The sequence below is a fragment of the Chroicocephalus ridibundus genome, chromosome 2 (genome assembly GCF_963924245.1).
Source record: "Chroicocephalus ridibundus chromosome 2, bChrRid1.1, whole genome shotgun sequence".
Taxonomy (NCBI): domain Eukaryota; kingdom Metazoa; phylum Chordata; class Aves; order Charadriiformes; family Laridae; genus Chroicocephalus; species Chroicocephalus ridibundus.
In genome coordinates, this window is record NC_086285.1 from 121,389,397 (window position 1) to 121,415,425 (window position 26,029).

At 39.4% G+C, this 26,029-nt stretch overlaps 1 protein-coding gene across 1 annotated transcript; it reads right to left on the reverse strand.

The window, feature by feature from the left end:
- Positions 1–538: 538 nt before the first annotated feature.
- On the reverse strand, positions 539–24,718 carry LOC134510754 (desmocollin-2-like). The gene is made up of 16 exons (XM_063323988.1): positions 24,681–24,718; positions 21,980–22,064; positions 19,151–19,353; positions 18,548–18,673; positions 16,992–17,147; positions 15,903–16,047; positions 14,515–14,681; positions 12,681–12,815; positions 11,237–11,422; positions 9,546–9,805; positions 9,183–9,325; positions 7,267–7,482; positions 5,398–5,631; positions 3,270–3,391; positions 1,757–1,996; positions 539–984 (listed from the first exon to the last, which is right to left on the reverse strand). The coding sequence occupies exons 4-16, from the start codon at positions 18,590–18,592 to the stop codon at positions 787–789; spliced, it is 2,247 nt and encodes a 748-aa protein (XP_063180058.1). The 5' UTR covers positions 18,593–18,673; positions 19,151–19,353; positions 21,980–22,064; positions 24,681–24,718; the 3' UTR covers positions 539–786.
- Positions 24,719–26,029: the final 1,311 nt, after the last annotated feature.

Genomic DNA, 26,029 nt, shown 5'->3' on the forward strand with positions numbered 1-26,029 from the left:
ACAAGAGATTTGTCTTCCATTCATTTGAAGTATGACAGTTACCCCTATTTTCCTGATTATTTTTTTTTAAATCTTTTATTTCCTTAAAAGAAAAATATATACTCGCATACAATGCTGATACCCTATGTGGAGATGCCATAAATCCCTTAGGATAGCAAGTTTGATGGGTGGTAACCCATTAGGAGAAAAATATATTTTTGAATATTATTTTACATATATACAATATATATATATTTAAATTTCAATCAAAATATAAAGTTTTCTAATTTATTAATAGGTTTTTTAATGTGAAAAAGGAAAAAGTGTTTTGTATCTCAGTTTGTATAAGTTAAAAATTAGAAAGGTATTTCGTATCCACCAGTAATGTTTTTTGGTTTATTTCTACAGAATTAAAAGAAAACAAAGAAACAGTGAGTTAAAAAGCTTTCCTTCTCCAAAGCCAAATGCAACAAAATTTTGAAGCTGAATAATTAATTAATAGGACAACACCAAGTTTTGCATTTTAATTAATCACAAAGAATAGGAAACGTAGTCTAAGTAGAAACTATCATTACTATATTAACGTAGTCTAAAGAAAAAATATTTTTAATCCTTTATTTTTGATGGAACGTGTCTAGCAGAGTTGTAATGTAAATGTTGTAAATTTAAAGTAAGAGTTAGTTACACTCTCACCAGTCTATATTAAATTTAATAAACCTCTCCACCTTTCTATTCCGAAACACCTAATGTCACAAAAGTATGACAGCCACTAATTTACAGTTTTTTTAAGCACTGTGAAAGGCACATTTATCTTTTTACGCATGTTTCTGCTAATGTCCTAAACTTGGGCTCCAGCTGATCTAAGAAGTCAAGTGCCTCTTCTTCATGCTGATCACTGCAGCAGCCTACAGAGCCAGCCAAGGATCCTTTTCCTTCATAGTTATATGAAAGGAGATAATCTTCAGAATGCTTCTGTTCTTCATCCTGTCTGCATAGGTGCACCTTCTGCATAGGAAGAGAACACACCTTATTACTTTCTTAAATTGTTATCCTAAACATATTGCATAAAAATAATTTCTTTTGATTTACCTTTCATTGATTAATTTTTAATCAGAGTGTGTCCTCTAATGGATTCCTACATACAAAAAATGCACATGATTGGTCTATATTATTAAGACTACAAAATATAAGTATTTAATAAAGAAATCATTTCTACTAATCATGTAAGTAACAATAAAAGAGGAAGAACCTGTTTAAATAACCTGTCAAGCAACTAAATTCCACTCGAAATTAAAGGACTGATTTACACGTAACTAGTTAGGCAAGTAGTGAGAGGTTTTGATCTCCAAAGCGTGGAGCAACTACATTTCTAATGCTGCACATTCATTCCTGCACCATTGCTAAGTATCAGGTTTAAATTAGTACAAAGCAAGCAGTTAGAATAAAAGCAAACAGACGTTGTCAGAAAAACTCACAAAAGCACGAGTAATTATTCTAAATGAGGAAATATTCTAAATGAAAAATAGCATACTGCCTATAGTTTAAGCCAAGAAAAGCCATTTACATTTATGTCTAAAATATGCAAAAGATGACTTTTTGAAAGGGCAATATTCCAAAGGGGACGCAGGGGAGCACAGGAAAGGAAAAATGAGAGAAAACCAAAACCGGAAAGCCACCTTTCTAGCACAAACACATGTCTTCCTTGAAAAGTCTGCATATATTGATTATGACCTACTCTCCAAAAAAAAAAAAAAAAACCCAGTTTCAGAATACTTACTTCACCTAAACGAGGATGTGTGAAATTATGCCATTCTGAGTAGGAGTATCTACAGGTGTCCATCATAGTCTGTCCTCCTCCTCCTTCTTTGACTGATCCCAGAGTCTGATGTCCGCCTCCCTTGACTGATTCCAAGGTATGCCCTCTTCCTTTTACCATTTCAAATGTTTGCTGATCTCCTGTTTTTATTCCATATCCTCCTTGATCACATGTGTTTTGTAGAGGAATTATATTGTGATCCTAAAAAAAAGATGCAGCAGTGGGGACAGCTGGACTTTTTTACCCTCCACTCCCCTCCCTTTTTTTTTTTTTTTTTATTCAAAAGAAGAAACAGCAATCAGGAACTGACAATTCTGAAAACTGAACTCTCCAGCTTTGCACTGCGGTATTTTAAACAAAAAGCCTATACTTAGTACGCAAAGATAAATAAGTGGTCTGCGGAAAGGCTACAGGGGGGGATCTGCATTTAAATATGATATGAGATCCTAAACCAGATCTTTACCCCAACAAAGCCTGTACTATAATCCATATGCTAGTTTCTTAAATTGTCATGTAAAATAATGTTCACTTCTTAAAGTCAACAACCTGTAATCCATTAAGCCACATATACAGTTATATGCATGTTTCATTCTGTTTCTTCACAGAAGAGTCTGTATACTGAGTGAAATATGGAAAAACTAATATGGGATCACAAATTAGAAACTACATTATCAATTTATAATGGCACTACAGCATGCGTCATAGACAATAAGAAATTTGACACTTGTCACCATTAGGATTTCTTAGTTTTCAAGGTGAAGTAAACTCAGTGTTTTTTAAAGTAATTTCCTTTTCTTGAGGAGGGCATGGTCAGGGGGTGAGGGACAGAGGAGAAGGGGAAGAGTCTGAAGAGCCAAGTCCTTGTGTATGAGCACAGTCCTGGGCTGGACTATGTTTACGGTAGACTGAATCATTAAAAAGCTTAGATGCCAAGAGCAAGAACATGTTTCATGAACACGAACTGCTCAGTTGTATTTTTTCCACTGGTTCAAATATCAACTGTATTTGGGGTCATTTTTCAGGGGAAGGGCAGAAATTGCACCTGTGATCTACAATGACTATCCACTAAATTTAAAAATCCTTCTCCAAGGAAAAGCAAAAGTGTTTTGCCATAAACACACATTCAACATAGGCAAAATAGTAAATTTCTATCTAATCTCAATGTGTTGAAAAGGACTGAAGTGATTATAATATTCACCTGAAAGTTTCAACTAAACAGTTAAAGTCGGGAAGAATTATAAGCAGCCGGGCTAACAACCACAGGACATGTGTAAATATGTATGGTACTACCAACTCTGCCTAAAGTAAGAATTTTCAAGTTCCTGTTAAATAGCAAAGCACATCGAATGGTCCCTGCGTTTATTGCTTATTTCCTTTACTAAATCACTTACTTGCAGGTGGTCCTGTTCTCAAACCGAAAGGCTATGGATATCTTAATTACATATTTCTACATTGAAGTAAATAGACAACTTACCATCACTTCTTCTCCTGGAGCTTCTGTGTTCGAAATTATTAAGTTGTGATTGGCACAATCATCAGTCACATGCCTGTGCATTACCCCAGAGCCACAGCAGCCACAAATTGTGATCAGGATTACTATGGAAAGGAAATAAGTGGGGAAGATACTGTGAACTTTACATTATAACGGCATCTACCTTCGTTTGATAATGAATGTTGTTGTATTATCCTTTTTAAATACATAAACATCAAGTATGGTTTTAAAAAAAAATTTCATTTCAAAAAATGCCAATACTCAAAACTGTACATATAGACATTATTTCAAACAGTATATGCACTTTTCACTACATTGTTAAACTATTTCATTCTTCTAAAATGCATCTTGGTTTCACCGAAAGAAATATAAGCATCCCTTATGAAAACACTGTGACTGCAAAATTTCACAGTAATAAAAAATTAAGATCAAATTCAGGTGAAAAATCATGTCTTATGCCTACAACAAGGTTGTACATAAGACATTTTTCATGTATGAATATGCAGATGTCAAATTATGTCATAAGGATCTAATATGCAAGCTAACGGTTCCAATACCAGAAACTTCTACTTTACAGAAAAGGTCACCGGAACCCTGGAGGTCTTCAAGCACTATGTTACAGAACAATCTTATTTAATTCCTTTTATTCAGCTTATTCCTCCTACAATAATACTTTGTGTTCTCATGGAGACTCAGCCAGAAATGACTTTGTATAAAAGAATCATGAGCAAGTAATGCCTCTCCTAAACAAAGGACTAAACATTTCATTCAGAGAACCACTCCTTCCTTCTCTTTTCAAGGCGATAGCTTAAAAATAAGCCCATGAGAAATAGAGCAGTTCTGCCTAACTGCACACTGAGCAATCCGATCTCTGAACATATAAACTTCTGTGGAAATTGGCCAAGAGCCACTTTCAAGCTCCTTTAGCCTCTACAGCTATCAGCTGTCAGCGAGATCTGCATCAGTGGTTCTGGTGGGTCGCCACTTGATGCTGACAGATGGGAAGAAGACATCCATGACAGCACCAAGCGGAGGATACACAGGGTAAAACCTAGCCACAATAAAATAATGGGTCCATCTGGGAGGAGTGCAGACAAGGGGTAGTGACAAAAAGCTAGGTGATGTTTCACATAGTCCCCCTACTAAGTGTTCCCACATCTGAAAGTTCCACCTCCAGGTTGTATCATGAATTTGGGTACCTGCCCTGTTTAGACAAAACATGGATCTACCTAACTTTCAAAACATGTGCAGGTACCAGTGTTCTATCTGCCTGAGTACGACCAGCTAGCTGAGACTGAATAGGGGCAAGACAGGTTGACCATTGCCAGAAAAAGATGGAAAAGAAAGAAGGAAAGAAAGGAAAAAAACCCAACTCTGAAGTATTTTATACTGTAGCATGTCCTCTGGTGATTTTTAAAGATGTTATTAGTCAGACTATGTCTGATTCTGGTAAAAAAATGACCTGGCTTTGTTACATATTATTGTCACCACCTCACTGGTTAACTGCACTATCAGCCTGCTAAGAATCTCTTAGTCATTGGGCAACCGCAACATGTATTCAATGGTTGGGTCTGTTGTGGAAGTATCCAACCTGCCTTTCAACACTATGCTGGTTCTTGTAAAATTCCTTGTGAAACCCAATGTCCAAGATGCTCCATCTTTTAATCCATGACCCAAGAAATGTCACAAAAAGCTCTAGGAAACTGATTTCAGCATTCCTATGAACAGAAATGTGCATCCCCAAACCAGCACTAAACTCAGAAGCTTCGCTATACTCGCCTCAAGACAAGATCTGATAAGTACTACAAAACTGATCTTCTTTCAGTTCAAGTGCTGAATGCAGGGGTTTTTTTGGCCTTGCTAACATGAATGCACAGAATATCTTACACAAAAGGTACTTAAAAGAATAAACAGAAATCCACACCCGGTAACCATAGGACAAAATGAGGGCAAGAAGCCTGTGGTACCGCTACAAATAGAGAAGGTACATTGTCAGTGCTGAGGGCTATACAAAAGCCTAAATAAAAAAAGAAACATTTGAATCAGGTTCTGTCAGCTAATTTTAAAATTAAGTTTTTTGCACTTCGTGTTAAAAATCAAGTGTACTTACACAGCAATAATAGTGATCCTAAGATCATTGCAAGGATGGCCCATACACCAAGAGTAACATTTCCAGCTTCACGGACACGGGGCCCACCAGTGCATTCAGTTGGAGTAACGCAATCACAGTAGTTAACTTTTACGTAGTTCTCTCCTACCTTTCCTCCGTTATCAGTCACACTTACAGGAATATCATATATTCCAAATGGAATATCACCCTTTGGTGAAAGATACACAGAATTATCTGTAAAAAAAGACAAAACCAGATCTAGCATTAACAATACCTGAAACCCTATTGTCACAAATGCGACCATAATCACAGTCTTCCCTTCTGTTACAGCTACACTGCTACCAGATCTGCATTAGCTAGTGTGAAGCTAGCTTAAATGTGTTCATACAAAACTACATCTTGGAAGGACTTATCTTTTCAGCACCTTTTAAATGTTGGTATTGAAAAAGCAAACCTTATGCAGCCTTCTGACAACATACGATTTGAAACTGTCAAGTTGATTCAGTTCATTATAGTAAATGACACTGTTTGGGCTTACTAGTAAAGACCATCAACTGAACTTACATTTATTTAAAGTATTTCTGGTAGCTTGATTGGAATAATTAATCGTAAACTTAATTTATATGTCTTCCACTCTTTAGCTCTATTGCTATATTCAGTAGGAACGGCTATATGCCGTGGGAAGTAAAATCCATTTAGTCTGCTGTCCTGCTTAGTGGCAATGATTAGTGATCACATTTTTTAAAGGGAGAAAGAAATTATTTGTAAAAAATATGTACAAGATAGACACTGATGTACATAATGGCTGGTTTATGATGAGGTATATGAAACTACATGTACCATCTAAAATGATTTTTTCAACTTGCCTAATATAAACCTTGAAACTCTCAGATGCCTTTGCTCTCAGACTTTGCTGGTTTTTGCCTTTCATTAGCGAATGTTTGACCGAATACTTCAGAATCAGACCCTTTTCAGGCTAGCTCATGACAACACAGTAGCAAATGCATGTGCTGCTCTTGTCACCAGCATCTGGCACCCACCAAGAAACCACCATCAGCTGTAACTTTTTATATTAGCAAATTTTAGGAAACAGTAATTCCTTTGGTAATAATTTTTTTAATCTAATTCTATCAAATTTATAAAAAATAGCATAAATATATTATGGGAGATTGTAATATTTTCTTTCGCCCAGATCAGCTTTACCAAAAATGTGCTGGCTGACAGCAGTACTACAGAAAAAAAAAAATTGTCAGGATTTTTTTTAGTCAGCTTCTAATCAATTCTAGGTAACGTTTCAGTTTTCCAGTTCTCCACCATAACAGCAGCCTAAGAAAAGTTGTGTTTTTCTCTGGAGTATTAGCCATTTCATTCTGAAATTCCTTATGGATTATGAATGCATACTTCCTTTTCCAGAGGTGGTGATGCAATGCATTACATTGGGTTTTGTTCTCCGACCTAATCTTTTTACAGCATCATTTCAGACAGCAGCTGATTGCTGACCCAAGGATCCCAGGGACAGATTCTTTTTTGTGCTTTAAGAGGGAGAATACAGTATCCTTCTCCTTGCCTTTGTGACGCCAACAGTGCCACCTTCTTAACTTCTGCAAACTGTGCCGAACCCAGGACAATTAAGGTAAAGAATACTTTAGCTGCTTCACCTTTATTTCTGGCATGCTCTTGATCTCCTGTACAGCAAATGAAACCGAAGAACTGCTAGAGATCCTCAAGGCTACCTTGTTAGCCCCACTGACTACACCAATTCCCAACGTACATTCATCCAATCTATTCTTGCAGTCCACCCAAGGCAGAGGTAGCAACGCCTCCTCTGGCAACCTATAGCCAAGTGAGGAGGAAGAAGTCTTCACATACCATTGTGTCGAGTTATCTTCCACGAGGAAGCCAAGCTACGGTCAGTTATGCGATATACAAAGGGTGTGCTGTAAGGAGACTCATCACCATCCTGTGCAGTAAGGCAGATCGGTTTTCTGTCTCTGCACATTATATACTCAGTTTTAGTGATTCGTGGGTAATTCTTGTTCCCAGGCTGGATGACAACCTGAATCGTTCCAGTGCCTGTTTTGCCATCTATGAGATAAAAATAACTACTTTTAGCACTTACTTCAAACATTCACATATTTAATGAAATATCAACTGCAGTATCCAAGTTAGGACTTAAGGTGGAAAGCAGCTGCTAATTTAGCCAAAAGAGAGAGGAACTTCTCACAGCTTTCTTGGCTGCCTCTCTTTGCTTGGCTGGTTGTAGAACGGATCAACAGCTCCCAAAGCTCCATATTCTGCATGAGCAGACAATGTATTTGGTTGAGCATGTGTATCTGTGTGGGGACAGATACCATTCTAACAGAAGGAGGAGAGGAGAAAGAGCCCATAAATCAGGAGTAAAGGACGCTACGCCAAACTGAGAGTCAAAATCAGAAAGCAAAGGTCTCCAGCATTTTTACTTCTGGAAGGAGAAAATAAATTACACCTCTCCTACCCTCACTTCCCCTGGGAACAGGAACACGCTCAGAAACAGTGGGCTTCTTTCTGTCCTCTTCCCTGTGAGTCACCATTCAGTAGTGACACATACTAGTGACACACACCAAAGTCTACATGCAAGAAGTGAATGAGCTCTCCCTCCTAATTACATGTTTTCCACTACAGCAATGCTTTTCAATTCCAGTGAAATTATATCAAGTATACTTTAAAACTTTCTCTAGAGAGACCTGATTGCAGATGCATATACCATGTTTACTTTACATGCAGCAGAAGTTCTAAACAATTTAGATTCATATTATTTACATTCAATTTTAATATGCAAGCTTTGGACAGAGTTAGAATTTTTAGCTATAAAGAAACTTCCAAAGGTCTTCTCTTTACTCCCACCGATGTTTAAGCACGTAAGGGCTCAAACTAAATCCTGCCATTGGATTTATAAAGGCAGTCCATTTTTCTTTTTTAATGTAAGACCCATATTTTAGAATTAAAAGTGTGACGTATAAGCCTCACATTTTTCTTTAATAATCCACTTGCTACATTTACTATTTGGGAAGTGAAAGGTGTATTTAATCTTGGCTAGATGATGTTGAGGCAAAACTATGTCTTTTCCTACAATAAATGCATATACCAAATTAATCAGCGAGAACAGACGATCACTCACATTAAATCAGAACCAAAACCTAGTGTAGAATGAGAATCTGAGTGTACAACCCTTCCTCTACAATCAGAGTAATTTGTAAGAGCTCGTCACCTGAGCAACACATAGCGTGAACACTGTTACAGAACGTAAATGACCGAGAATAAGAGTAAGAGCACAGTAACATACAGCAATGAATACAGCTGTTCTAAGAGGTCCTTTTAAATTAAGGGTTTCCAAAAGCAAGTCACCAAGAAGTCAAACAGAGGAGGAAGAGTAAGAGTTTCAAGATCAACAACTTTTTTTTCAAGAAGTTCCGTCTCTCCAATTTGTCGTCAACTTCACAGCTGCCAGGTGCTATGACTTAAAAAGCAAATAGTCAGGAAATAAAAGGAATACAATCCACAGGAAAAATCTCTCAATTTAAACTTAACAAAAAATTTTAAATGGGTGCAGGTAAATTCTGAAAACATTGAGAATTTGCCCCTATTTCTGCTGTATAATCCCTAAGTATTTGATAGAGCTATCCCAAAGACAAAACAATGGAATAGGTGGGCCTCTGGTCTGAACCACAATAGCTGTCCCCACACTAAATTTGCACATAAACACTTGTTATAGACCACAAAGAATACTGGCAACATTTAGTACTCACTTCTGTCTATTGCGAGGACTGTGATATTGCATTGACCTCGTCTCATTTCTCCTACATCTCGGTCCAAGACTTTAATGGTTCTAACTTCACCCGATTTTTCCTCTATGCTGATCCAATTACACTGGCCAGGTGGTATCCTGTAGCTGTCATAAATAATTTGTTTGTTTAGTTAAAGATCTCAAACATACATTCACATGTATATATATATACACATATGTCCATATATAGATACACATATTCATTTACACTCAGGCGTGCGCACACACACACACACACACACACACCATCAACAACTATTTCCCCCTTCCCGTACCCCACCCATGCTGTACTCCAAATAAACTAGTAGATAACATTGTTTTATACCATATGCCTTCACTATTTCCAGTTTCTGGGTCTTCTGCTATGTATCTCCCAATATTCGTCCCAATGTCCTCGCATTCTTTAACATCGATGCGCAATAGACAGGGTTTGAACACCGGCCCCTCATCCACATCCAGGACGTGCACCATAACAGAGCTGGTGCTCTGGGAAAGTTGTTGGGAATGCGGTGCCAGCATGTAGGGTGCCTCGTTGTTGACTGCAATCACGAGGATCCTTTGCTTGGCGCTCTCATAGTCCAGTCCCTGTAACAAAGGTGGGGTGTTGTTTTTTTTTCCTTCTCACCAAGACAAAACTTGGTATCATTTTCACTGCCCAATTATCAAATAGATAAAACTGTACCACATTTCTTTACAAAAGAAGTCAGTTATCCTTCTGGAACACACAGCTTGAGACACAGTAAAGGGACATGATTTAAAAATAAAAAAAAAAAAAGGTTAAGTTCTAAGTTAGTCAAAGAAAAGAGCCTAAGGAACTACCCCTAATAAGGTAAGCAGCACCACTGTAAAATTTTAGATGAATACTCTAATAATCAAATACTAATAGAAGTAAGATAAGAATTAAATGTGGTTGGGGATTTTCTCCTCCCATATCTAGTTGCCCATTATTTTAGGTTACACATACTTCCTTTCCAGCACAACTCAATCACGCTTCTTGCTAGCGCCTACATTTATTTCCTAGTAAGACTTCAACCACTGTAAATACATCCGAACTTGTGGGGTCAATCAGTAAGTACCTACCATTTACCGTTCAGACACTCTAGGGCTATTTATATCTTAAAGTCATAATACCCTCTAGTCCACTACAGCATTACGCTAAATATAAGAAATTTCAACTGGATTCATACACCAGGGACATAGCTTTAGAAAAAGCTCTAATGATTACCAGCAATAAAAAAACATAATAAATAAAAAAGCCCAAATTTAACTGGCATCTCTGCCCTTAAGATTTACATCTTCAAATTTTAATATTAATCTTCTCTGCTCCTTAGAAGTTACCTGTTATTGCAGTTTTAACAGATAATGGAAAATAGACATGAAGAGACAAAGGGACACGCTGGAGTACAGGTACGGTGGTCCGTTTACCTCACATCTGTAAAGTATTGGGTATAACAAGCAACTAAACTAACAGATAGTCTTATGTGTGTGTGAACTCCCTCACACCCCAGAAAAGTAAACCTGAACTCATTACCCTGCAAAACAAAACCTTAAGAGTTTTATGGAGAGTTAGTAAGTTTAATCAACTCCCCGAGAGAACAAGACTAGAGGAGGTGCTCATCCCTCCCCTCCTTTACCACACTCCCATTTCTGTTAAAAACCCAGCCATGAAGCATTCCTCAGTTACATCCCTAAGTCTAAACAACTCCAATTGTAGAATCAGGCAAAAGCCCCAAGCTCTTCTGGAGTGAAAAAACAAAGGGGATTTCTTGAATTCTGCGCACACAAAGTTGAGGAGCTGTCTGGAAGATGAGTTTTGTAGGTTATGGACCACACACGTGCCTCATCTACAGTGCATTATGCAATCTGCTCTAGAAGAGAGTTCAGATCTTGAAGAAAGCATGATTTGCCTGATGGTTACAGATATTCTATAAATAAAAATGTGTTCTAGATGATTGATTTTAAAAGCAACGCCTGAAGACACACAAATTTTCCTCTGGCAGTTCCATTTTTACTTACCTTAACAACACACAGTACTCCTTCATTTGTGTTTTTGTCTGTTGTAATTTCAAAGGACCGATCATCATTTCCTTTTATAATTTCATACACTGCTCCGGAGCCAGGCGAACCAGGCTCATCAAGATCAACAACAGAGACTCTCAGTATTTCTACGTTCACTCTGTTTTCCTCCACCCGCGTTTCATACTTGGAGTATCCAAAAAAAAAAAAAAAAAATCAATTTAGATCAGAGAATACTGTTCCATGATGCAGGACTGAAGAACACTGTATTTAAATAAAACCCAAGGGGTAATTTACCAAGTTGCTGTAATGATTTATTTTGTTTTCATGCATTAGCATATTTCCCCTGCTCCTCCCTTACACGGTAAGTGAAACAGTAAACTTTTCCTGCCAGCACAGTCGAAATCTTGGGTCCTTGGTACACTCAAAAGATCACTGACATAAATAAGTCTGGAATTCTCCTTCCAGGAAAGGCAAATTAGCACAGTCCCCCTCAGTTACATCAGCTATAGATGCTAATTTGTGTACAATGGGATCAAGTTGAGCATTAGAAAAGGCATTGGCATAAATTTAAAAAAAAAAAAAAAAACATAAACTAACCACAAGAACTTGAAGAGAAGCCAAGAAGGGTGAAATATGTCTCCATGTGGACAGCAAAGGATGAAGGTTTTTTCTTTTTTTTTTTTATCTTTTTAAAGAGCTGTGTTATTCTGTACAAGCTCAAGAAGCACAGATAAGAGTGATTCTGAATCAATATTACTGATATTCTACAGCACTGAGTGGAAAGGATAATGTACTTGTATTCCTCATGGATAATGAATTATTTGTCATAAATTTCGTATTACAAAATCTCCTGTGCTATTTGAGCGGTATACATGTTTATTGAGACATACTCTCTAGTCCCAAAAAATTCAGATAGCTGTGATAATCAAAGACTTACAGTTCAGTTATAGCTATTGATGAACAAGAAGTGGTTTAAATACTACTTCTGTAGAAGAAAAAAAAATTTGGAAAAGAATAGAAAATCTCAGCGACAATCCTTGCATCTACTTCACTGACACTGACGTTTTCATTTGCAACACAGAAGTAGACAAATCTGGTCAAATAATGAAGTCATGACAATGCTTAGAAGTAAATCTGTCCCCTCCCTGAAAATGGTGAAATATGGGATTTCTAAGACTATGCTTTGCAGCAGAAATGAATGAATGAGTCACGTCAGACTTCTCCCAGTGGAGATAAGGCAAATGTCTCAAAACAACTAATATACCAATCACCAAACATCACAACAAACAGGGCATTCTCAAATGTTTATATTGGCATTAACTCTCTCAGGGCATTAGGCTTCCTATTTAAGGGACTGCCCATCAGGAAATTAGAAAGGGGATAAAAATAGTATTTATTTTTTTTTTACCTCCTTACAGACATTTAATTCACGAAGACTTACTTGACTCTGTTTAAAGGATGGTGCGTTGTCATTAGCATCTTCAATTCTGATGACAACTGTTCCCGTAGTGCATAAACCAAAAGGCTGACCTGCCATATCTCTCACTTCAACTAACATAGTGTAACTGGATACCAGCTGAAAAGATGAATAAAAGCATACAGAACTTTGACAAACTCATTTTTTCAATCACATAGTCACACACAAGAGTAGAACTGTGTATTTTACTCTCGTTCCTCAACTCTGCTCGAAATTCAGTACTCCCCTACAAAAAGAGTCGATTAGCTTTGGGGCTTTCTCCCTCTAGTTACAAAAGGAAAACAAGTAAAGTATTTTTCAGTGGCTAAGCAGCACTGAGTTCAGCATCTGTTAGTAATGTGTATGCTACATCCTGGATCAAATAAAGCTTCTCACAATGTCAGCTTTATTTTCCAGTACCTGAAGTTTTGGAAGATGCAAATGACATGCTTCAATCTGCTATCTAGGTCTCCGCTTTGGCGAGGCAGAGTATTCCCTTAGGTTTCCGGATGGTAAAGTGTTTCAGTGCATGTCTCTAATTTCAGCGAGGATGACCAGAAATAGTGCTGCAATCACAGCCTTTGTCTGGGCTATACATGACAAGGCAATGCCAGCCGTTGGAAGGAGTCAGTGCCCTGATCAGTTCCAAGGGAATCACTGATAAGGACCCACTTAAATCACTGACTTGAGTCACAACAGAAGGCTTTTTTTTAACCTTATTAATACCTGAACAAACCAGGGAAGGGGGACTGAGGGGGGAAGCGGGGTGGGGGGACACACAAACAGATGGACGGACACTGGGCACAAAACAAGAGAATTTGCAAATCAAGACAGTAACTCCAGTTCTGAATGCCTGGAAGGAGCACTATGTTTCTCAGGCAGAGGAAAGAAATCTCCTGTTCCACTTTGTAAGTTTATCTTTAAAAGATAGGCAGTGGACCCATTTTTCAAGCTTTCCTTCCCTCAGCAGTCACTGTGATTGTTCCCTTAGTAGTCATGGTGATGCTCGCAGTCGCTGCATTTTTCTCTTGCTAAAAAAGTTGAGCAGCGTACCTGCAAGTGCACAATTTTGCAATACACTGATAATATGGATTTTCAGCCATGAAGTGACCTACGTAAGCCAGGATATGACTCTTTTTATCCTCAAAAACAATGTGCTTGTAGCAATGTTTTTTTTCTAGAATGACTGTCTTATGCTAGAAATATTATTTTGAAATATACAGGCCTGACAGTTTTTCTAGTGTAAACAATCTCTCTCACATGACGTTTTATCAAAAAGAAAAAACCAAATCAAATAAAACCTAAGACCTCTTGTGTCTTATTTACTTGAAAGCTGGCTGATAAGGATAAATTGTTTGTGCTTTAATTTTAGGAAACGTTATATTACTCTTTAGGTTTCAGATATTGGAGATACTCTGTTAAGTACAGGATGACTGACTACTTCCAGAAAAGTTGGTTCATCTTCCCTGTAAAGAAGCAAGAAGCACCTCAGATGGACCTTGATTAGGAGGAAAGAGTGGCACATGGGATTCATGAACAGAGAAAGAATAAAAATTCATAGGCTTTTCAACCCATAGGTTGAATAAAAGAGCAGCAGGAGGTCCCCCTGCCAAGATTAGCTAGAATACGATATATCTGTGCAGAAACTCTTTGGACTAACTGCTGGTTTCCAGAAAGCTTCAGCAGCTCCTTAGAGAGGGAAACAAAAAAAAAGGGTAACAGAAATTATTTATCTGGTGATTCCCATGACAGCAATTCAGAGTTAAGAAGCTATCTGTGTGCAGTAGATGACAGCTAAAGATGCTTCAGGAAAGATCACCTCTCTGTCCAGCTGCGGCAATAATACAGAAATGACACCTGTGTCACCATGTAAAGAAAATGCTGGGGTTACTGGTGGATTTTGTGACACAATGCGGTATTTCAGCGTAGTATGCAGAGTATAAGGCTCGTCTCTGTCCTCTGCGGTCACTCTTCCAACAACTACACCTGTGAACACAATACAGCAATTTTTAGTTCCAGAAAAATCCATAAATCATCAAAATTATTTGAACAGGTATTTCTATTTTAGATACATGAAAACAGCAATTTGGTCATTTAGCTCTAAATTAAAATAATATTAAAAGCACAGTAAATAGTAGTAAAAATACAGTAATAGTGTAGAATTTTCTATTTTAATCTGGCTGTTTTTTTCCTTCTTAGACAAAGTTGTAATTATTGCAACTGTCAGACAGAATAATCAAAAGAATTATTAAAAGTTTAGATTTCAGTTAGTGTTTTTGACAGTGACTTCTAATTGAGCATCCCAAGCACAGCTGAAAAGGAGCTGCCGGGGGGTTGGAGGGGGAGGTTCGGTGCTTTCTGACATGGTTGAAACTGCAGGACTGCCTCTTGGGCAGCGCTGCTGTACTTCATCCTACAGCCCCAGTGGTTTTGGAACTTCACTTGAAATCAGCAACTCACCCAGCAAGATGTAGAGCAGCTCAGAGAATGCAATGCAACTGGTGTTTTGGAGCGAATGGAAAGACACTTTGCTTCCTTTTTTGTGAAGCAAATTAGACTTTCCCCACTCTATACCCCTAGCCTAGGAGATGAGCGAGGAATGGCAAAACCACAGCTTTTGTATTCCTTATTCTCTGCTTTTCCTTCTCCCTGCTTTTGTCCTCTGTTACACAGACACGTGAAGTCAGTAAGGGGCAAACCCCTGCTTTTGACAGGTATGGGCAGAAGCAAGACTTTCTTCCCCCCCACCGTCTCCCACGAAAAGTTCATCAGCTTGAACAAACACTGTAAGCTTAATTAAAGGCATTTTACACCTTAGAACACCACCAACTTAGTTGTTTAGGAAATTAATCTGTTAAAAACTGCCATTTTGTCAAACAAAACATTTTATGAAAAAAGGTTATTTTTTGGATAAAATTAAAATAATAGTGTTCTGAAATTCTTACACCATTTTAGGAACACTGAATCACCTCAGTTTGTAAAAACTTCTTTTTTAAACAACACTTTTCACTACAATTGGGATGGCATTTTGGAATTTCTAATCATTAAGAAATCTTGAGCTGTTCTTTGCAAATTCATCCTTTGCTGTAAAGAAATACTCTTTAGTAGATGCCACTGAAATTGATTAAAAGGCAGAATTACACTTAGCCATACACATACTGCGCTGAGTAGTGGTAACTGCGTTCACCGATTTAAAACAATTCTTACCAGGTTTGGAGTTTTCAAGGACAGAAAACTCAAAAAGGTCCTGTGTAAAATATGGAGCGTTGTCATTATCATCCTCTATCCTGATTGTATGCACAAGAGGTACCTCTGGTGAATAACCATCTGGCGTGGTTGCAAAGCAAATGATCTGTAAGACATAAATTCAGTAATTCACTTTGTGCTTAAGCAGCATGGAGTATTATTACACTTTTAATTCAATGGAAGAGTCAATAAAATGACATACAGGGTGCCAAGCATGCCCTTCTCAAGACCAGGCTCTTTAGCCACGTAGAAGGGGAAGCGGCTGGTATCTTAGGATGGCAACAACACAAAACCTTTAAAAGCTTTCCAATCTTTCCCCTTTCCATTCCTTGCCCTACAAGTATTTGAATCACTTTCTTTCCCCACCCCCACCCCCCCAACACTGTCAAACACGTTTTCCAAGTCTCTTGAACACATTTTTTTCCAGGTGCCTAGGAGGCAATCTCAGCCTTACCAAAAATTTAGATGTAAATATCGCTACTTCGAAAAAAATCAAGAACAACAGCAAAACTATTTGCCCATTACAACATGATCTAATAAAAAGCAGTAACAGGTACTGCAAATTACCTAACTATTTAGAAGCTGTTTGTTTCTACTAACTGCCGTCTTGCACTTCTCAGCCAGTAGAGAGAGCAGTGTACCTTGTTAACTAAATACCAAAACTGAACAGCTTGAGAAAGAAGCTCAAAAACCCCCAGCCGTCTGGAGTACTATTTTATTTTTAAGCAGACCTTTTCAACCTTCCCTGAAAAACTCTGGGAGAAGTTCAAACTCTTCCCGAAAGTGATGCAACTGCAATAGCTGACTACGTTTATGCTGTAATTAGAGTCTAAGCAATGAAAAGCAAAACTACTCTCAAGATCTAGATGACCAGCTATTTCTTTATTTGTCACTGGTTTCATCTCTACAATACCAAAGATATTACTCAGAACAGGCAGCAGATTCCAGATCTTGTCTGCTCCCAGTTACTCTGTAGCTCAGCTTTGAAATATATACATGACAGAAAAAAAAAAAAAGATTTCATTATATTTACATAATTTAGGCCTGTACCTGAAAGCTTGGATATTGTTCACGGTCTACTGCACGAGTAGCAAAGATATTTCCAGTTTCTCTTTCTATGTAAAACAAACCCTTTGGATCTTGATCAATTCCCGGTCCACTTGCAGAATAATAAATGGTGTAGTTCTGAGCTGTGTCTGACTGGACCTATAAAGAACATGTTTTTAAGCCCAATAAAAAACAGCAGCATCATTCTAATACACTTTACCCCTTTTCATTATCATATTTAGCACAAACAGGAACTCTTCAAAAAAACCAAAACCAAACTCATTTTACTTCTACTTCTTTAGCAGCTTAAAGTTCACGGAATAGGAGAACAGCTTGCCCTGTAATTGCCTTCCTTTACATTGTGTGTACATGAGAACAGGTAGTTAATTCAAACTCAGAAATGTTCAGGACTATCAAGCAATTAAAAAAATGTACAGTGTGCATACAAAAAAATTATTTGAAATCTAATCTTTCTAGAATACTGCACATCCAAGGCACATTCAGATACTGATGGTTTATTATTTCTGTCTCTTTTCAAAAGATTTTGGTTTCAGTGCACTCATTGAGAATGTAGTTGGCAACTAGAGAAGAAAAAGCAGAACAAGGAAGGAAGGAAGGAAGGAAGGAAGGAAGGAAGGAAGGAAGGAAGGAAGGAAGGAAGGAAGGAAAGAAGGAAGGAAAGAAGGAAGGAAAGAAGGAAGGAAAGAAGGAAGGAAAGAAGGAAGGAAAGAAGGAAGGAAAGAAGGAAGGAAAGAAGGAAGGAAAGAAGGAAGGAAAGAAGGAAAGACAGACGACCACCCAGAGTATAATCCAGAGATAGGCCAACTCAGATAGCCTCTCTGCATCTCATTACAAGCACCACGGAGGTAACATTAGCAGTTATCTATTTATAAACACTCTCCTCCCCAAACTTTCCTTACCTACTGAATGCCAGAAGTTATGAAGGTAAGATTAGTAGAGGAATGATTGCTCTGCACAGACTCTGTTATTACACTTGTCTCTACACATCTGCTACCAGCCACTCTGTAATCTAGTGCAGGCTAGATGGATCTATGATAACTTTAGTTCTTGCATTTCTCTTTCACGCCTACTTGTTTTCTTACAGCAAGCACTTTTCCTAATAATATAGGCCATACTCAGTCTTCAGTACTACAGGTATACACCTCGAACTCCAGAAAGGATGTAGACATACAGGTAAGTTTCCCCCCACTCTCTGTCTACAAAATCTTTTTCTAGGCAATGTTTTGGGGGGGCTGGTTTGTTGGTTTTTTTAAATTACACACTTCACTGATTTCCAGGTCAAAGAGCTCTCTTCTGATAGCATGCCTCTCTTCTTTTTACAACTTTTGCACATTTCCTGTTCACCCCAACAACTACGAACACAAGTTATGTCAGCAACAAGATCGCAAGATACGCAACGACAGAACAAGACAGAGGAATAATAGCAGGAATGGCATCAGTACGGAATATAAGGGAGCTCACTTTCGTTCTTCTTTTATCATAAAAGTCACATACAAAACTATCTTGTGTCATAAAATTAGGATTCGTATAAAATATACCTGCTGTATTTGTAGTGGAAAAGGTCCCAGTGAGTTCTCTATCATAACGGATGGAATAGGGCCCCACCTTCTTTTGGTTCGCTTAAGAACTGTATCTCTAGCATGCCTGGTCTTCTGTGTCTGGGTCTAGAAGATAAAAAGACAGGTAAGAATATATCCATATACTCTTAACTATGTATATTTCAGCTTAGCTACTGTCCTGCCTTTCCATCTTTTTTCCCTCCGTTCCAGTTTTTCCACTGACCATTTGTTTTTCCAAGGTCTTCATTTCTGATTATACCTGTGATAGTATTCCAAGAGTTTTTTTCATTCATTGTAATACTTTGCACGAATAAAATCTGCTTTAATTCCTCATACATGGCTTTTATGATTCTAGACATTCCTGATTAAGCTCCTTACTAGCATCTCCCATTTCAGAAAGGAAGTCTGCTGACTTAAGCAATGGGCAGTAATCAACAACTGCTGAATAAAAATACACTGTACACCAGAGGGCTTCACCTGATGATCTGAATTCCAAAAATTCAACTACAGTTACCCAGAACGAAGCTGTACTCTGTGAAACAGTATCTCAAGTAATAAGCTATCTTGATATTAGTAGCTCACCTTTTTTTCTTCCTCCACCAAGCTAACATGTATTTTCTTTTGTACATGTTCTTGAATGTCTTTAAGTAATATACTAAAAGTCTTTTGCTCAGCAGACAAAGAAACAGCAGATGTTGTGTACACAGAACCATCCTCTAGAATTTTAAAGTTCCCATCACTGGAGCTGATAAAGTCTGCAGACTGAAGGCATTCTTTCAAATCAACTGTAAGAAAAAAATATTCAGTCAATAACTCAAACAGCAAAACAGTAACACCTCTCACAAAACAAATAAAAAAAAAAAATTTTCCTAAGTAAAAATTACATTTACTGACACGAAGAGTCTCCAAGAATTTGGTCATTCAGTATTTAAGCATCACAAATATAGATTCTAGAACCCATTTATGCTCTCAGATTTGACCAAGTTTACACAAATTTCCACTCTTGTGTTCCTAAGTGTTTCCTAAAGGACATGGATGCTTCACCGATGTCTTTCAATAAGACACTATTACACTGGTAAAATTATTGAGGCATCAGAAATGAACTAATACATTCAAATGCAAAAAACATTGTAGACACGCTCATTATCGGTTCAGTAGCTATTAGATTTGCCTTGTGCTCCATGCCCCACAAAATCAGAGAAGATGATTAATTGATGCAAATGCCCAATGGAGATATTACATCTGGGAAGTTTTGCCCTCAGGAGGAAAGCACTGACTGGTACTATGTGATTTAATAGTCTTGGGAGGACAAAGGCCTTTAAATTATGAGGCAGACAGATGGGAGAGATAAAGACTAACTCTAGAACAAACGATTGGCAATTTTTTAATATGTACGTGATAGAATCCCATGCAGTTTATACGAAGTACTAGGTAAGTTCAGCATACTTCTCAGGTATTTTTTACTGCATTTGCTATCACTTGTGGCTTAAAATAAATCAACTTGGTTCATCAGCAAGCAATTCAGCACTACAGCTGGAGAAAAAGTAAAATCAGGATAATCGTAATGAACTGCAGTAGGACCACAGCACTAAGCAAGAACGATTCGGCACCCTGAAGGCCAGAGACTTAAAATCTAGAAAAATGATCATTGCAGAGTACAAAATGTGTCAGTGTCATGTTCTCAAAATCAAAACTTTTCAGCACTCTTTCAATGATATCATAGTGGATGGGACCTTGCTCTATGAAAGCTGATTGTAAAATTCCCAGAGTAGAGTAGATTCAGAATTTCATCCCCTATAGGTAGATGATATTTTCAATAAACTAAATTTCATTTCTCTTTCAAGAATGTAAGAACAGATGGAAAGCATAATTTTAAATATGATGTGATTTCTGCCTCTTCTTAAGTCTTTCTTTTAACTGCTCAATTAAACATTTCCTAGTTTTTCTATAGCACTACAGCAGTGATTCCTCTCCCTTGTTAATCTGTACAATGAAAATTTAGTATCAAAGACAATATCATTGCCTCACTTAAAGGTGTTTCATACTGCTGCATATTACAGCACTGCATTTCCAAAAATATCAGACTGGAGATTTTGTTTCTGATGGTTATGTGAGTCAACATTATGCTCAGTTAGCCATAGCTTTGTGGGATCTTTTTTTCTTTACAGCCTCTCGTATATGTTGCATAAGTCAAAAATATAAAAAAACCTTGCAACAACCAGGAAAATCCTGACTCATTTTATTGTCAAGGTATGGTCCTTGTATCGATGCAAAATATATTACGCTTTCCCAATAAATGTTTGAGTAATGTCATTCAAGCTATAAAGGTTTTGTTAAATGTTTGGGGAGAGAAAAGTTTAAGTTCAATGTTATACAATTTCTTCCATAGCACCATAATAACATGCAATCTTGTTTTTATATAAATCAAGTTTATTTACACAGAGAAATGCTAAAGTCTCTGAGAACGTGCCAAATACTTCAACAGCTGTAGCGACCCTTCATTTTAAAATTTAACAGAAAGGTCAATGAACTTTTCATTTTTAAAGCCAGATTTTCTGGGCGCTTGCATTGTGATGAACTACCAATCCATTTGATTTGTTCCTTCTGTAGGACTGTGGATCACGATGGCAGATTTGGAGCATACCCCTTTCTTGTCCTAGGCCTCACAAGAGGGCACCTCTGAACCCTCAAAATCAGTCTCGGGCAGCACAGAACCCTGCAGCAGCTCCTATGCCACACCTTTAAAAGCTGTCTTTTGAGGACGGGTCTAAAAAAAAAAAAAAATAAAAAAATAGTGGGGTGTTTTCTGGTCTCCCCTGTTCCTCTCAGCCACCTGCACATTGCCCTAAACCAAGACAGACTGTCCAGTCAGACAGAGGCACTCGCCCAAGCAAAGGCGCAGTGCAGGACCCCTTTGCACCCCCTCTCCTTGGGCACCCCGAATGCCCCAGGGCTGCTGAGAAGTCGCAGCCATGTTCCACACGGTGCTCCACTTGTGTGGAGTTTGTCTTCTTTCTTTTCTTTTTCCATTATCCAAATGACTTACTGACTTCTTCACATGACTCTGTGGGTTATGGATGCACTTTGGAATATTAAGCCACTCATTTAAATACTAAGCCCTAGACTCCAAATTTTGAAACCATTAAACTCTGCCGTTCTCGTTTTACAATAAATACTGAAAGCTGACAATAGCTGTTTACGCAAAAGTCAACTGGATGCACGGGGCCAGCGTTCAAATCCATAACAAATACAGGGCGTATCCTTCATAAAAAGGCTGATCCAGCTGTTTAGCTGGCTGTCCAGTCATCCAGTCATTCCATTAAAAAAAAAAAAAAAAGTCTCCTTCGCTCCAGTGAAATCTCCAGCAAAGGTGCAATGTTGTATTAAGATGGACATCTCGCAGTTTCTCACCTCTGCCAACTAACGTGTCAGCCTCTAATTCAGAAGGAACATGAAAAATTACTTTCTTGCAAGCTTCACAGCACAAGCTCAGTACCTAGAAAACAAATTAAGAAAACAGGAGGAAAAAAAATAATTAAATGCTATTTTGAATAATAACTACAGTTACTGAAGCTGCCTTTGGTTTGTTTGCTTTTTAAGACAAACCAGTGAAAAGGGACAGAAAGGGGAGACTCTTCAACTAAAAAGACAAATACTGCTATGCAGCTTAGCATGCCAAGTTTCAAACTGAAAACAAGATCTGACCACTGCTCCTGGATCTGGCCACGGCTTGTGTTTTTTTTCTAAAATCACGGCAGCGCTGACATCAACAGCAAGAGTTCCCTTTGACCAGAAGATTTCACCTATGCTACTACTTTAGCAGCAGAAAGACAAAATACAGCCTCACAGTGCACTCCCTCCAGTAGCGTTCTTGGCCAATTTAGTTCCAAGGTCTCTAAGTATGAAGGTTCAACCCACCAAAACCCGGTTCCGTAGAATTGTGGTGATGCTTAACATTAAAGGGACAAGTGTTTTATTAAAACCACATGACGACACTTGCACTTACATATCACTTCGCATCTTCAAAGTGCATTCTCAACAAACTAATTAAATCTAGCTTCACCAATTAGATATGACATAAATAAAATGTTGTGTATCACAGCAGTCCACTCCCATGTAACCACTTACAAAATGGGGTCCTCCTCAAAATTCAAATGAGTAGTAGATAACCAGACCTTTTTATACAAAGACTCATATGGAGGTACAAAGATTTTCTTCAGCACAGAGCAATTTAGCCCTGACGTCAGAAAATATATACATGTGTGTGTGTATATATATATATATCACCTAGTTCCTATCCAGATGTTTAAAAATGTAATCCAAAAATCACACAGCCAATTAAACAAAAAAACCAGAGAAATGTAACTAAATGTATTCACCCTTTTAAGTACATTTGTTCTTTCAGGATGAAAGTCTAACGAAAAGGAAAGTCATCTTTATTTTGCACATACCTTTAGGATTAAAGGTATAAAGCAGTAAATAGCTAATGGAAATTCTGAAAATGACTTGTGATTCTTATTAAGAAAATATTTAAATAAAAATACTTTTAAATCTTTAAGACATCAGGAACTTTTAGAAGAACTATGATCAGCTAAAAAAATAAAGCTGAAATGTGGAATTTAATCTTTGCATTAAAGCAATTTAAATGCTGTGTCTGCATCATAAAAGCTCTTCATACTGTTCCTTATATATATATATATACACAGATGTAAAATGATGAATATATAAAACAATTTAAACATCCCTGCTTATGTACTAATAGGTACTTTCATTATTAACAGATACTCAATAAAACACTCTCTCCTGATAGACATTGTATTGATTTTTAAGTTATTAAAATCACACCATCTTACTACATTGTTCTAAGCTATTTTAAGACTCAATGACATCTCATTTTGAAATAGTAATACCAAGCTAGTCTGATGTCAGCACAAAGAACTACTGAAGAATTTAAAAAAGGTTAAATATGATAGTTCTTTGTAGATATCAACATATAAGGAAACATCAGGTAAAAATAAGCTGTGAACGTCTTTACACGAATACGATGCTTCAGCAGTTTTTTGAGTTTAGGTGTTGGCTTTTTTCTACTTGACAGCGGAATTTCTTTTACTTTTTTTAATTAGATGTATGAGTAAACTTTCCCGGTTTTCTTTGGGTTTTATTATGAATACCATAGCAAAGGCAGACACACATAATGTCTGGAATAGCAACACTTCCATTAAAATGTACATATCTAATGAGTATGAAAATAATAAATTCAGTGTTTCAGCACTACGGAGTATTTTTCTTTCAGGCTCAAACGATCATCTGCCCTCTTTTTGTGAGCCACGATAACAGGCTAAGAAACAAAAGACAAATCACTTTCACTCATCCACTAAAAAAAAAAAAAAAAAGAAAGAGAGAGAGAACTCCCCTGCTCTTCCCGACAATGGCCTTTTTGTAGCTGATAATTATGTACGAATACAGTAAATTGAAGGTAAAGGAAACCGCTGAAATTGCTTAATACACCACTAACTCTTCCAGAGGAGCTTAACACGCTCCGCACCATACGCACAGCCCCTCTCATGGAAAAGGGACACCCATCGGGGGAAGGGGGCAGAGAGGAGAGATTTCAATGAAATGAACGGCGGTTTAATTTTTTTCTATGAGTTACCAGCAGTACCATCAACGACCAGAGCATGTGTCCACCGCGTAACCTCAGGGCACACTCCAAAAGCCACCCGACCACCAGTCCGAAAGCCAACCAACAACCAACCGGTTCTCTCCCGTCGCCGAGCCACCGTCAAGTCCCCCCGCTCCGTCCCCGCCCGGTTGCGGCACCCCGAGATGCGCCCCGGGGCCGCGCAGCCACCGCGCTCCCCTGCGCGCCCCGCGGGCTGCCGACCCCTCCTGCGCCCGCAGCCCTGCGCGCCCTTGCCAAGGACCCCTCCGTAGGGAAAGCTTTTTGGGAATGAAGCCCCGGAGACCAACCCCCCAAAAGTTTCTCTTCGGCGCTGCGCGCCCGCGGTGAAGCAAGTAGCAGCGCGGAGAAAAGTTGCGGCTGCGCGGCCGCGCACCGCCGCCGTCCCGCCGCGCTGCCCCCCGCGCCCACCCCCTCAACCCTCTCACTCACCAGGAGGCCGAGGACGAGGCGGGGGGCTGCGGGGGCCATGCTGCGCGGGGGCGAAAGGGGCGAAGAAAGGGGGAGCCGCCGCCGTCGGTGCTGCCGCGGCGAGCGAGGGGAGGGAGTGCGCGGTGGCGGTGCCGGAGGAGGCGGAGGTGGCGCGTCTCCGCGGAGGGACGTCTCCCTCTGTCCCCTCCCGTCTGCCAGAGGAGCCGGCCCGTGGGGAGGGTGGGACCGCGCGCAGCAGCGGCGACTTTAATTACTTCTTTTTTTTTTTTTTTTTTTTTTTTTTTCAAACCTTCCTTTTGGGTAATGCCTGTCGCGGGCACGGCGCTGGGACACCCCGCCCGGCCCTGCCCTGCCCGCCCACCTTGGCGGCGAGGCGCTGGCCCTCCCTTCCCCTCCTCTCCCCTCCCCTCCCGGCTCCGCCCCGCCGCGGCGCCGGCCGTGCGCGGAGCGGCGCGGAGACGCGCCCGGGGAGGTTCAGCCTTATCCCCCCCCCACCATCACCCCCCACCGCGGAGGCTCAGCGCTCCCCGGGCGGCCCCGACGTGCAGCTCCCGGGCGGTCCCCCGTCCCGTCCCCGTCCCGGCGCCCCGCGCTGCGCGGGCCGCAACGCGCAGGGAGCGCGCAGGCGGGTCCCGTCCCGTCCCGTCCCGTCCCGTCCCGTCCCGTCCCGTCGGGGCGGTGTCGGCCCCCGGTTGGGGAGGGGGGAGAACGCGGCAGGCCGGTTGGAGGAGCGCGGGTGGTTACCGCCAGCGAAACCTTTGGGGGTTTTGGCCGGATTTCTGTTGGGTTTTTTCGGCGGCGGGGGGAGGGTTGGTTGTGGTTTGTTTCAGGCCGCCCCTGCTCACCTGCGTCTCCTGGGTTTCAAGAGCGGCTTCAGATGAATAAAAGCAGAAATAGTAATAATAAAGGCAGAAATGTGGCTGCGCAGGCAGGAGGTGGGATTTCCCAGGGAACACCCTGCGACTGAAGAGCTTTCAGCCTGAGCAGGGAATGGTGTTTCTGTTGCAAGCCAGTAGATACAGGAATTTTTGTTTAAGGCTTTGTTTCAGAAACAATTGTTACTGGTTTGTAACTTTTTAACTCTGCCAATCATAAAGCACATCAAAAAGGAGATGAAGTGGATTAGTAGATACATTTCAATATTTGCTTACATTCAAATGCACCATTAAGAAGAAAGAAAAACTAAAAAAACCCTTCCACTTTCTCACTATTTCGAGCTAATAAGGGGGATCAACGACTTTGTTGCATCTGAAAGCGTCAGGCATCCACTGCTTGAGGACACCCATGCTGTAGGTGGCAAGAAGGCAGGAAGAGGTGTAACCATCGGGCAGTTGCAGTGGGACACTTGC

Coding starts and splice junctions, on each gene's coding strand:
- LOC134510754 (XM_063323988.1), bottom strand. CDS start 18,592: ATGATAGAGAACTCACTGGGACCTTTTCCACTACAAATACAGCAG. Junction 11,423..12,680: donor CATCCTTTAAACAGAGTCAA/GTAAGTCTTCGT, acceptor GGATACTCCAAG/TATGAAACGCGGGTGGAGGA. Junction 7,483..9,182: donor AGTCCTCGCAATAGACAGAA/GTGAGTACTAAA, acceptor TTTATCTCATAG/ATGGCAAAACAGGCACTGGA.